The 10504-nt window shown below is 45.1% G+C and overlaps 4 protein-coding genes and 1 long non-coding RNA gene across 7 annotated transcripts in view; 3 read left to right on the top strand and 2 right to left on the bottom strand.

Annotated features, from left to right (window-relative positions):
• LOC109533637 (REST corepressor) overlaps positions 1 to 1830 on the top strand; it is a 10975-nt gene extending 9145 nt beyond the window's left edge. For all 3 annotated transcript variants that reach the window (XM_048661642.1, XM_048661643.1, XM_048661647.1), the window contains 2 exons: positions 986 to 1122; positions 1183 to 1830. In XM_048661642.1, coding sequence (XP_048517599.1) covers positions 986 to 1122; positions 1183 to 1312 — 267 coding nt within the window. In that variant the 3' untranslated portion in view covers positions 1313 to 1830. The remainder of the gene's footprint in view (positions 1 to 985; positions 1123 to 1182) is intronic.
• LOC109533636 (lipoyl synthase, mitochondrial) lies at positions 1827 to 3422 on the bottom strand. The gene is made up of 7 exons (XM_019899012.2): positions 3220 to 3422; positions 3004 to 3165; positions 2782 to 2950; positions 2575 to 2731; positions 2467 to 2524; positions 2259 to 2417; positions 1827 to 2207 (listed from the first exon to the last, which is right to left on the bottom strand). The coding sequence occupies exons 1-7, from the start codon at positions 3255 to 3257 to the stop codon at positions 1856 to 1858; spliced, it is 1095 nt and encodes a 364-aa protein (XP_019754571.2). The 5' UTR covers positions 3258 to 3422; the 3' UTR covers positions 1827 to 1855.
• Positions 3423 to 3538: 116 nt separating this feature from the next.
• Positions 3539 to 6811, top strand: LOC109533635 (beta-alanine-activating enzyme). The gene is made up of 8 exons (XM_048661640.1): positions 3539 to 3783; positions 3922 to 4230; positions 4287 to 4502; positions 4558 to 5115; positions 5179 to 5685; positions 5744 to 6044; positions 6089 to 6305; positions 6360 to 6811. Exons 1-8 carry the CDS (start codon positions 3560 to 3562, stop codon positions 6794 to 6796), a joined length of 2769 nt encoding a protein of 922 aa, XP_048517597.1. The 5' UTR covers positions 3539 to 3559; the 3' UTR covers positions 6797 to 6811.
• Positions 6812 to 6852: 41 nt separating this feature from the next.
• Positions 6853 to 9039, bottom strand: LOC109533638 (organic solute transporter alpha-like protein). The gene is made up of 6 exons (XM_019899014.2): positions 8547 to 9039; positions 8057 to 8208; positions 7761 to 7996; positions 7613 to 7709; positions 7271 to 7526; positions 6853 to 7219 (listed from the first exon to the last, which is right to left on the bottom strand). Exons 1-6 carry the CDS (start codon positions 8614 to 8616, stop codon positions 7062 to 7064), a joined length of 969 nt encoding a protein of 322 aa, XP_019754573.2. The 5' UTR covers positions 8617 to 9039; the 3' UTR covers positions 6853 to 7061.
• On the top strand, positions 7412 to 8281 carry LOC125502680. The gene is made up of 2 exons (XR_007280452.1): positions 7412 to 7499; positions 7552 to 8281. It is a non-coding gene; the product is annotated as an uncharacterized LOC125502680 (long non-coding RNA).
• Positions 9040 to 10504: the final 1465 nt, after the last annotated feature.

The raw sequence follows: 10504 nt of genomic DNA, 5'->3' as shown, positions 1-10504 counted from the left end.
AAAAAAATAAAAATTTCGCCTCAAAAATTTTTGAGGCGAAATACCTAACAAGACGTTTGTAAAAAAAATTATTTATGCCTCGTATCACGATATTTGTAGTTAATGTCCAACATTGTTAAGTGGCAAGAAAACAGAAATATGTATTTTTTTTCGCAAAAACTATGAATGCTACAAAGTTTTACAAATAGCTCGATATCGTGAGCAAATGATTAGTGCATCAACCAAAAAAAATGAGTTGATTCCATCCACGAAATAAAAAGTTCTGGTAGTTTTTGTACCATGACACTCAAGAATTCACCACTTGTCGAAAACCGCTGAACTCGATTGTTTCATCAAAATATAAGTCTTACATAAGAACAAATTCACAGCCAGTTTCACCGAAATACATCAATAATGTTTTGAGCCTCATGAGTGTTCACACAAAGCACACAAAGTAGCCACTTCAATTCTAGATACCACCTTTATCTCTTCGCCTCTTTCTGAAAGATTGCTTCCCTGTGTATATTGAAGGGAGAGGCGACATAATGCAACCCTATCGAATGGTGATAACTAATAGGTCCGAAACCTGTCCTGCGAGTGCTCCCATACAAAAAACTGCGTCTTATTTCACACATTTGTTGCTGTTTTTAAGCAATTTACCGTGTGGACAACATGTGATGAGTGGCGTGGCAAGGGGGGCATCGTGCCCCGGGCGCTACTCACAAAGGGGCGCCAAATGGTCAACAAAACAAATAATTGCTGACTCGAATTCATTCTGGGGATAAAAAGGTATTCTGCCCCGGGCGCGAGTTAAGCTTGCTACGCCACTGCATGCAATGCCGATGTTTTGGTGTTTCTCTTCAATTTTGCCACGAAAAGTGGTTCTTTTTCCAGTCTGAACTGGTCATTTTTCTCACTGCTTACTTATCTCCGGCAAGTCACTGGCAAATGGCTATGCATACTGAGCGAAGCCTTGCTTAAAACTTAGTGCTTATGGTATTTGAAGGGGTTCCGTAAGTACGGCAAAGATTACAAAGCGATCGCCGAAATGATGGGCAACAAAACTGAACAGTACGTTCGAACCTTTTTTGCCAATTACCGCAAAAAATACAACCTGGACCAGCTGATTAAGGATTGGGAACGGTAAGGGCTCTTGCATAGGGAAGATTGTTTGGGTTTAAATTGAAAGGTTTAATTGTTTAGATCAAACGGTCATTCGCCCGAGGATGCCGCGGAAGATAACGACGACGTGATCTGTCTTTCGCCCAGTCCCAGTAAAAAGGAATGCTTGAAGAATGGCGGCAAAGTGGTGGCCGGCCATGCGACAAAATGATTCCATAGTTTCGAAAGGTTTCATCAGTACTCCGCGCACAGGCGGTTTTCCTAGCTAATTTTCTCTACTGAGTGATTGGCGTCACTCAGCTACACCGTAAGTTAATCTTAGGGACTGTAAATTCTGATTATTCTTAGTAATATTTGATAAAGCGTTGCAATTTAGTTTAAATTAGTCGATTAGGCTTAAGCGAATGGGAAACAAAATAAGCACTTTGCTTACACCGCCCCCGAGAAATTCCAAGGTCCATCGGGGGTCGTTCTCAATATTTGTAATTCTGTACCAAAGTGTAAATAGTTACAGAACAATCAAGATGTCGATTTATTTTTTTATATGTGCATTTTTCCAAATTGCGCAATGTAGACTACACAAGTATTCAATTTAGTACATGTACTAATATAAGCAAGCTAATTTTCAGCATTGTTTTGCTACCCTTTTAAACGTAAGATTTAGTCGTTAAAATTGATATCAGTAGGCTAGTTTTTGTCTTATTTCATTAATAAAACTGTAAAAATGAGCGTGAACTTTTTAATCAATCCTCATCTACAGCTTCTCGGATTTTCTGTGCTTCAAAATGCTTGTGATGAAGAACTCGCCAGCCTTATACGAACTGCGGACCAATGGGCCGCTTGCTACATAAAGAAAACCCATTTCCTGGCCCTTAATTTCCCAGTGCTTATACTTGGCGGGCGTCACATATTCAACCACCTTCAAATGCCGTTTGGTTGGCTGCATGTACTGGCCGAGAGTGACGCAGTCCACTCCAGCCTGCCGCAGGTCTCTCAAGGTGGCCTCCACTTCTTCATCAGTTTCCCCCAGTCCCAGCATGATCGACGACTTGGTGATCAGCTCTGGATTCATTTGCTTCACGTTTTTCAGGGTGTAAAGGGACTGTCTGAAAGTGAATAAAATCTCTATTTTCCATCAGACAAGCCACATTTATTACCTGTATTTGGCCCTTCGGTCCCGGACGAAAGGAGTGAGTTTTTCCACTGTTTCTATGTTGTGCGCGTACACATCCAGACCGCTGTCCACAATGTTCTTAACTTGCTTCAAATCGCCCCGAAAGTCCGGCACCAAGCACTCCACTAGGATATTCGAATTCCTGAAAATCTTCTTAGGTGAGGTTTTCCGGGTATCCGCTCGCAACTAACCTATTTTTAATCTCCCTAACCGTTTCAGCAAAGTGGGCGGAGCCCCCATCAGGCAAGTCTAGAATTTCAAACCAATAGACGGAATCCAGGATGAGCGCTTTTTCTTACCATCTCGGTCAACAGACGTGAGGACGATGTAGTCCAGGCCCCACGACGCGATGGCTTTGGCCGTGTTGATTGGCTCATTGGGGTCCGGTGGGGGCGGAGCCCTGGCTGTTTTAACTGAACAGAATCTGCAGCCTCTCGTGCAAGTGTCGCCCAGCAGCTGCAGGTTTTTAAATATTAATGCGTTTAATTGCACTGGCAATGGCTTACCATGATAGTGGCGGTTTGAGTCCCATGCTCACCTCCGCCCCAACATTCCCCAATATTCGGGCATCTGGCCTCTTCGCACACAGTGTGCAGATTGAGGCCTCGCAGTTGCTCTTTGATTTTCATGTAGTTCTTCCCCATGGGGATGGTTCGTTTCAGCCATGGGGGCAGCCTGTGGCGATTCTACACATTAGGGCCCCAATGGCGAGCATTAGAGCTGCGTACCTTAAGCGTTGCTCCTCGCCCTTTTCCCTCTTCAACTTGCCCTCGTACTCCTGCCAAGAGTTGGTCTCTTCTGCTGGCAGGGGGTCGTTGATGAAATCCTGCAAGTTGGGCCCATTGGCGATTTTTTCGCGTAGGGCTTCCAAGTGGGACTTGCATCTCAATCTGGCAAATGAAGATTTAGAACAGTTGGGGGGCACTTAGAGGTCGACTACTTACTGGGGCTTAACATGTGCGAAAAGTCGAGGCTTCAGCATTGTCAGGAGCTTTCAGGGGGGATGTTCCGTGTTTTTCAGTGCAGGACGTGACCTCTACCCCTCTACCTACTATACGTAACAGCGTTTAGGAAAAAATACACTCATCGCTGTGTTAGGTAAATATTTGGTATCGACACCAATATAACCTCTAATAATTGATTGAAGATTGACGGTGAAAGATGTAGAAAGTGCGCTAACCATAGTTTTCGAGCGTTAAAAACCAGTAGCCTGCTGTGTTGTGATTTATTAAATTCTAATGCAAATATGGTGATTTTGTGAGAAAAAACGCGTACAAATTGATCATGGAAGGTCTGCAAATCAGGAAACTGGTGGAGAAACACAACCCCGAAAAACCTGCCCTAATTGTGGCCTCAGATCAGGGCATCATCCAGCAAGTCTCTTTCCAGACTGTTCTCAATGTTGCCGATGAAATCCTGCCGTTTATTTCCGAGAATATCACCAGCAGCAATAACTGCATTGGCCTGTTAATGGACAAGAACATCTTGCTGCCATCAATTATTATTTGGTAATTTTCCAGCTAATAAGGAGTCGCTTTTAACCAAATCAAATCCGTTCCCGAATGTTAAAAGCTGAACTGTTTGATTAATATTTCCTCAAGCAAACTCACCCACAAACTAAATAATCTGAGTGTAAACTCCTGCAGTTTGCAGGATTTGAGTCAAAGTTTTACTTTCCTCACACCCCAAACCTTGGCTGAAAGCTGCAATCGATTGGGCATTAAGTGGCTGCTGGTCCTTGACCCGAAACCCTCTAGCAACGTCTTCACCTTCACACAAAAGCTGCGACTTTCCATTGGAGATGAGCTGCAACTGTGGGAGCTTGAGGGCGTTCCAGAACAAACCAAATGCTATGAAAACGTCCTGTGTACCATGCAAACATCTGGCTCAACTGGAGAGAGCAAAGCGGTCCGCATCCCGTTTGAGTGCATTCAAAAGAACGTGACTGGCTTAAAGTAGGTAGCAGGAAGAACTGAGTTCAACTTCTGAACTAGCACCAACTGAAATCTAGCCAACACTTCCAAGTAACTGCAGAGGATGTGATCTATTGGGGGACTCCCTTGACGTTCGACCCCACACTAATCGAGCTTCTCCTAGCCCTGACTTTCGGGGCCCCATTAGTGATTGCCCCAAAGCGAGTGCAGCTCAATCCTCCCCTCTTGCATCGCGCGCTGTTCAAAGTGGTTGGCATCAGTTTCCTGCAAATGGTTCCTTCAGTCTTCCTCAGGTTGTCTGGGCCCGGCCCTAACTACGCACCTACTAACTGCAGGGTTCGGTTGCAGATTCACCCCAGAGCAAATAGGGGAAATTTTCCTTAACAGCCCCCTGAAAACACTGGCCTTGGGGGGCGAGCCGTTTCCAGCGCAATTGTTGGCCTTTAAACGCCACCCCCAGTTGAAGATGTACAATTTGTATGGAATTACTGAGCTCTCCTGCTGGGCGACTATTGCCAATCTATCGACTGATGACTCCACCCAGGAGGTCCCATTGGGCGCCTGTTTGGACGAGACCTTTGTAGAGCTGCGCAATCAGGAAGAGGGCTTGATTGGGGAAATTTGCATCGGTAGCAAAAGCAGGCACTGTGTGCTGGATGCAGCCCCGGTTGGTTCCCCCGTGCCTACAGGCGATTTGGGGGAGTTCATCAGCGGCAGGTTGTACTTCAGGGGCAGGAGCTCGCGCAGCATTAAGCGGTTTGGGCGCCGGGTGGCTCTGCAGAGTGTAGAGGATGAGATTTTCCTGAACACCCAGCTGCGCAGCCGGCTGGTTTACTCTACCACGCATCAGCGGCTTTTGGCTTTCGTTGTCATCGCCCAGCCCATGGATGCACCTACCAAAACAAGGCAATTTTCCAGAGCAAAATTAGTGGTTTGTGGACTGACTTTGAGATACATTTGGATTTTTAGGGCCTTGGATAAGCTCCGAGTGAAACTCCTCAACAGCCTAGAAGAGCACTGCTTTCCAGACTACCTGGAGATTCTCACTGAGCTGCCCCTGAACCGACATGGAAAAATCTGCGATAAATCCCTAGAAGGATTGTTCAAAAGGGGCCCGAAAGCTGGAGATGTAGGCGACGTTTTTGAAGACCTCCTGGGCGGGTATGTGAGGGCGGAGCTTCAGGGGCACCGAGACAAAACTCTGGCCCAGTTAGGGGTCAGCTCCATTTCCATCATGCAGTTTATGCGCGACTTTCAAGAGCGCGTAGGCGACAGCAGGATTGGGGAACTTTTAACCCTGCTGCTGAACGAAGACGTGAAGACTTGCCGGGAATTTGTAGAGCGGCATCTTGAAGTGTCGTCTGGGGAGACTTGTCCAGTTGGGACTATTGGGGCTGCGCCCAGCCCCAGCCATGTGCTGTGGAGCGTGGACATGAAGGGCTGCGTGGATGCCCCTGTGGCGGCCACCACAAGCAGGCCAGTCATGCAATGTGGAGTACTGGAGTTTTGGAATGTATCGTATTTCCATTTGCAGCCTTGGGACTTACATTGCGTGCGGCAGCTTCGCCCACAAAGTGGCGATTTTGGACGAAAGCGGCCATGAGCTGTTTGTAATTTTTTTGAGGCAAGAGATCCACGCAGAGCCAGTCTTTTCCCGGTGTGCAACATTCCTGTTCTGCCCCTGCTCGAATGGTGCCATGTACTGTCTAGATTTGAGGCTCAAGAAAATCGCCTGGCGTTTCCCAACCTCGGACAAAGTCAGCTCGGCCTGCCTGTGGGGCACATTGCTAGCCTTCGGCTCGTACAACGGCAGCTGCTACTGCGTGTCCTTTGCGGTAGGCACTTTACTCAAAGTTTTTCTTGATCTAACCGAACACAGGGAGCTCTCGTATGGATGGCTCCTCTGTTTGGGCAGATAAAAGCGCCGCCTGTTCGCGAGGCGAACAGGCAGAGGCTTCATGTGGGCACCACCCGAGGTTGGTGCTACGCTTTGGATGAAACGGACGGCGCTCGCATCTGGAGCTGCAATGTAGAAGGGCCGGTTTTTGGGGCGGGAGTTGTTCTGAAGGACTGCACAGTTTGGCCCAGCGTCACTGGTAAGTCGTTTGTGGTTGTTTCAACGTGAATTTCAAAGAATTGTTAATGGGCAGGGCAAATAACCTGCATAGACTCAACAGGCTGCGTCAGATGGACGCTCAAAGCAGGCGGGCACATTTTCGGCTCTTTGCGGCTCCATCGCCGCTCAATATACTTTGGGTGCCACGACTCCTACTTGTACAAAATCACCGCTGATGACCACTTGGAGAGACTCGCCCAACTCAGTGGGGAAATCTCCTCCACGCCCGTCCTCCACGAAGAGGACGGGGGACTGTTTGTGGTGAGCGTGTGCAACAGCGGCTCTGTGCATGTAATAGAGGCGGCCTCAAAGGCCACAGTGTTCACCATGCAGCTGCCCGCTCAAAGCTTTTCTTCGCCCTGCTTGGTGAAGGGCAGACTGTTTGTAGGATGCAGGGATGACCGGTTGTATTGTATTGACTTGGAAAATGCTCTAAATGTTAATTATTTAGAGCCTAGAAAGGATCATTAAACGTTTCGAACAGTGGTGGGCTGGTGTAGTTTCAATTGCAAATTAAAGTACGAGAATCAGTGGCGTCTAGGTTTTTTTGTGACAAAGTCATTTGCACAAGAAACATTAATGTGAAAAGTGTTCGTTTTCAGAGTAAGAGCATTTTCCATTTGAAAACACCCTTCTATGCACATGCTGCAGACAAAGCGCCCAAATTTGCGAGAAAAGTAGCTTATAAACACTAGTAGACTAACATGGAGACTCAATATACACACCTGGCAACTCTTCAGCCATAGCTTGGATTGTCCTCGCCCGCTAGTTTCGGACCATTCGCTCCAGGCTCTCTTTTTAGGCTGCTCACTTCGGGTAGTTGGCGCCGATAAATCCGCCTAACTAGCAGCCCTAATAGAGCCATTTCCATGGTCAGTAAGGCGCTCTGGATCACTAAAGAGCGCGTCAATCGGACGGTGATTTACCGCAGAAGAAACGGCTTACTGTTGGCGTATAGTTGGGGCGTCAGCGGCGGATTGCAGGGCAGCAAGTTGGTCCAGACAAACACCTTGATTAGGAGCGGTTGCAGTTTGCTGAACAAGAGAACGCCCTGTAAAATGTTCAGCTTCGTTCTGAGGCGAAACTCCGGATCCAGCAGACTGCTAAGAGCCTTAATGGTGATTGTCAGCCCCCAGATGCCGGTTAGAATGGAAATAATCAGCACAGGCTGCAGGTACCAGTAGTTTGCTTCGTATAACCTCTGAAAATTGTAGTGAATTTTTCAGATCCGCAATTTAGCAATTTAAAGCATTATCAGCCAAAGACTTATTAGAAAACTCTGATTACCGGATTCTCTGCCCACATGAGCAGGAACACAAAATAGACCAGCCCCTGTACTAGAGGCACCTGCAGCACCAAACACTGGAGCCAATCGATAGCCTTCCTGCAACATTGCAAAATCAGCACCAATCATAAAAGTGGGCGGTGGCCTAACTTTTGCACAGCGAAAGTGGGCAGAGCGCAGCAGGGCCAACAGCAGCACGGGGGCTCTTTGAGGTCGATCCGAACTGAGCCGGCTGTTTCGATCAGGGAGGCGTGGCCCCCACCGTAGGCCATCAAAAGGCAGAAAAGCTGATACAAGGCCGCGGTTATAAAGCCTTGGCTGAGTGCCTCGCACAGTAAGCTAGAGCGCGGCACCAGTAGGGAGCAGTAGCTCAGAAAACCTATCACCTAAAGGGCCGTAAGGCTGTTAGAGTTCTCTAGGAGTTTAGCGGATGAATGGGGCCTTACCGGGTAGATTGCTGTTATAAAGGTTGTGAAGGTTTTGGCCTTTGAGCAGCTGCGGCGCAGGATGAAGCGAAGGGTGTTGGCGAATACCAGCAGGGAGAACATCAGGAAGGCCGCTCCTACTGCAGCCAATGGGATCACATAGATTGAAGCACCTAGAGGAGATGAGACAACGCGCTTTATCAGCAATTAGACAAATTAGGTTCAATAAAGTTATTGCAAAATGCATTTTATTGCATAAGTTTCACGCCGATTCATTGTATAATTGCCGGGAAATAACGGGTTTTATTGCAAGAGATGTGATTTTCACGTTTTCGCTTTCACCGGCTGTGCATATAATTTCTGGTTCGCTTTCAAGGACTGTTCTTTTACTCTGTTTGCGTGCTTTTGCATCAGTTCATCAACGCCCTGGATGGAACACTAACAAACTTTTCGAGTTAATTAATGGAAAGCTTTGAGCCGCGGTATATTTTTTCAATATCGAATTTCTTACCGTTGAAATAATCCTGAACTGAGGGCATTGAGGAGGAGGAACAGGAGTTTAACTGATTTGGAGGCTCCATTTTGCGATAGAAAACCACCGCTCTTCTACCACTCTAACTGGACGAATAGAAACAGTACGCGCGCTTGAAGAAAATGAAAGTAAATGCCACACACGGGCATTTCTCTTCTTGCAGTAATGCAATAGAACATTATTAGTCGAAATAATGACTACTTATCGTTCTTATCTACCGAGCTGAGGTGGGATTATAGTTCATGACGGGCAAAACGTGCATTTACAAAAAAAACATGGGTTTTGCTCAGTCCCTGTACATACATCATGGTCATTTATTTCCAGATACTAGATAAGCAATGGTAATTCATTGGAATACAAATAGTGGTTCGAATTGACGATATGGAGAATGTGCTCAATGGCTAGACAAAATGGGTCTTAAAAGCAGATAGTTTATACAGATTGTCCAGAAAAAGGCTGACGCTAGTACTGAACGAACGTAGTTTCTCTTTTTTCAGATTTTAGCCATCAGTATCTTTGAGATGTTTTCGAAACTTTTCCTATCCAGAAGCTTCCACCAATCTTCCTGCATTTTAGTTACCAGTTTGCTGATAAACTTTCCTCAATGAAAATCGAAAATAAAATAAAACTTGGAAATCTCGGACTAAAAATCCAGGTATGCTCTTTACCTCGAAACATCCTTGATCGAAAATCTCGCTTTTTCAAACACATTTAAAAAAATTCATAATTGTTGATTAGTTTGTGCCAAAGTCCCACACTAAAGGTTTTTGAGCAATTCGGTGTAAACTCAAAAAATACATATTCTCAACAATCCAGTCCGTATAGAGGAAAAACAGAGCTATTTATTAAAAAACTTGCCTTAAAAATTGAGCAGTTTTAAGCTCTATCCGGTAATGCCAGAGCTTAAGAACGGGATTGAAAATCCACATTAAACTTGAATTTTTGTATTTTGCGTAAAAACTAGAACCATTTCTACAATCTTTCAATCAAAAAAGTGCGCTATTTAAGGATCTATCCGGTTATGCAAAATAGAGCGTTGCAGCTCAGCGGGTTCTCTAAATATGAGTGGAAAGCTAAAGCCGGCTTTAAAAACTCGATTTAATTTTGAAATTTGGCATTTCGCGTGATAACTAGAAACATTTCCAAAACAACGTGTGGTATGCCAAAGTGTGCAATTTATAGCTTTATTCGGCAATGGCAAATATAACTTTGTAGCGCAACCGATTCTCTCAATATGAGTCGAAAGTTTAAAAACCCTCATCAATCAATCCAAAACCATTGTTTTCACACACACGCTTTCATTTTGCGTAAAAAATAGAAACATTTCTACATCAATGTTTGGCATAAAAAAATGCGCAATTTAAAGCTCTATACGGCAATGGGAAACAGAGCTTTGCAGCTCAACCGGTTCTCTAAATGTAAGTTTAAGCCTAAAAGCGGTTTCGAAAATTCCAAGTAATCTTAAACGTTTGCATTTTGCGTAAAAACTAGAAACATTTCCAAAATAATGTTCGGTATACAAAAATGCGCAATTTAACTCTCTATCCGGCAATGGCAAACCGAGATTTACCACCCAACCGGGCCTCTAGATATGAGCCAAAGACTAAAAGCAGTTTTTACGACACGTTTTTTTTTTTCATTTTCATTCTTCGTTTCATTTTGCAATTTCACATTTTGCGAAAAAACTAGAAACACTTCTAAATCAATGTTTGGAATGAAAAAGTGCGCAATTTAAAGCTCTATACGGCAATGGAAAACAGAGCTTTGTAGCTCAACCAGTTCTCTAAATGTGAGCTAAAGCCTAAGAGCGGTTCCTAAAATTCCAAGTAATCTTAAATGCTTGCATTTTGTGTGAAAACTAGAAACATTTCCAAAATACTGCGCAATTTAAAGCTCTATACGGCAATTTAAGCAGAAACCAGGACACTTTCTAAATC

Source organism: Dendroctonus ponderosae, unplaced genomic scaffold (assembly GCF_020466585.1).
Source record: "Dendroctonus ponderosae isolate FM_Combo_2020 unplaced genomic scaffold, Dpon_F_20191213v2 Dpon_F_20191213_1, whole genome shotgun sequence".
Lineage (NCBI taxonomy): Eukaryota > Metazoa > Arthropoda > Insecta > Coleoptera > Curculionidae > Dendroctonus > Dendroctonus ponderosae.
Note: the sequence above shows the minus strand (reverse complement) of the source record. Positions and strands in the feature narration are given on the sequence as shown.

What these genes read in the sequence shown, in the direction of transcription:
- LOC109533636 (XM_019899012.2), bottom strand. Translation starts at nt 3,257, where the DNA reads ATGCTGAAGCCTCGACTTTTCGCACATGTTAAGCCCCA. An exon ending in GGCGAGGAGCAACGCTTAAG is followed by an intron (nt 2,951 to 3,003) that starts GTACGCAGCTCT and finishes GAATCGCCACAG; the next exon opens with GCTGCCCCCATGGCTGAAAC. An exon ending in CACGTCTGTTGACCGAGATG is followed by an intron (nt 2,525 to 2,574) that starts GTAAGAAAAAGC and finishes TTGAAATTCTAG; the next exon opens with ACTTGCCTGATGGGGGCTCC.
- LOC109533635 (XM_048661640.1), top strand. Translation starts at nt 3,560, where the DNA reads ATGGAAGGTCTGCAAATCAGGAAACTGGTGGAGAAACACAACCCCGAA. An exon ending in CTGCCATCAATTATTATTTG is followed by an intron (nt 3,784 to 3,921) that starts GTAATTTTCCAG and finishes AAACTCCTGCAG; the next exon opens with TTTGCAGGATTTGAGTCAAA. An exon ending in AGTTTGGCCCAGCGTCACTG is followed by an intron (nt 6,306 to 6,359) that starts GTAAGTCGTTTG and finishes GTTAATGGGCAG; the next exon opens with GGCAAATAACCTGCATAGAC.
- LOC109533638 (XM_019899014.2), bottom strand. Translation starts at nt 8,616, where the DNA reads ATGGAGCCTCCAAATCAGTTAAACTCCTGTTCCTCCTCCTCAATGCCC. An exon ending in CCCACTTTCGCTGTGCAAAA is followed by an intron (nt 7,710 to 7,760) that starts GTTAGGCCACCG and finishes GCAATGTTGCAG; the next exon opens with GAAGGCTATCGATTGGCTCC. An exon ending in GCCCCAACTATACGCCAACA is followed by an intron (nt 7,220 to 7,270) that starts GTAAGCCGTTTC and finishes CGCGCTCTTTAG; the next exon opens with TGATCCAGAGCGCCTTACTG.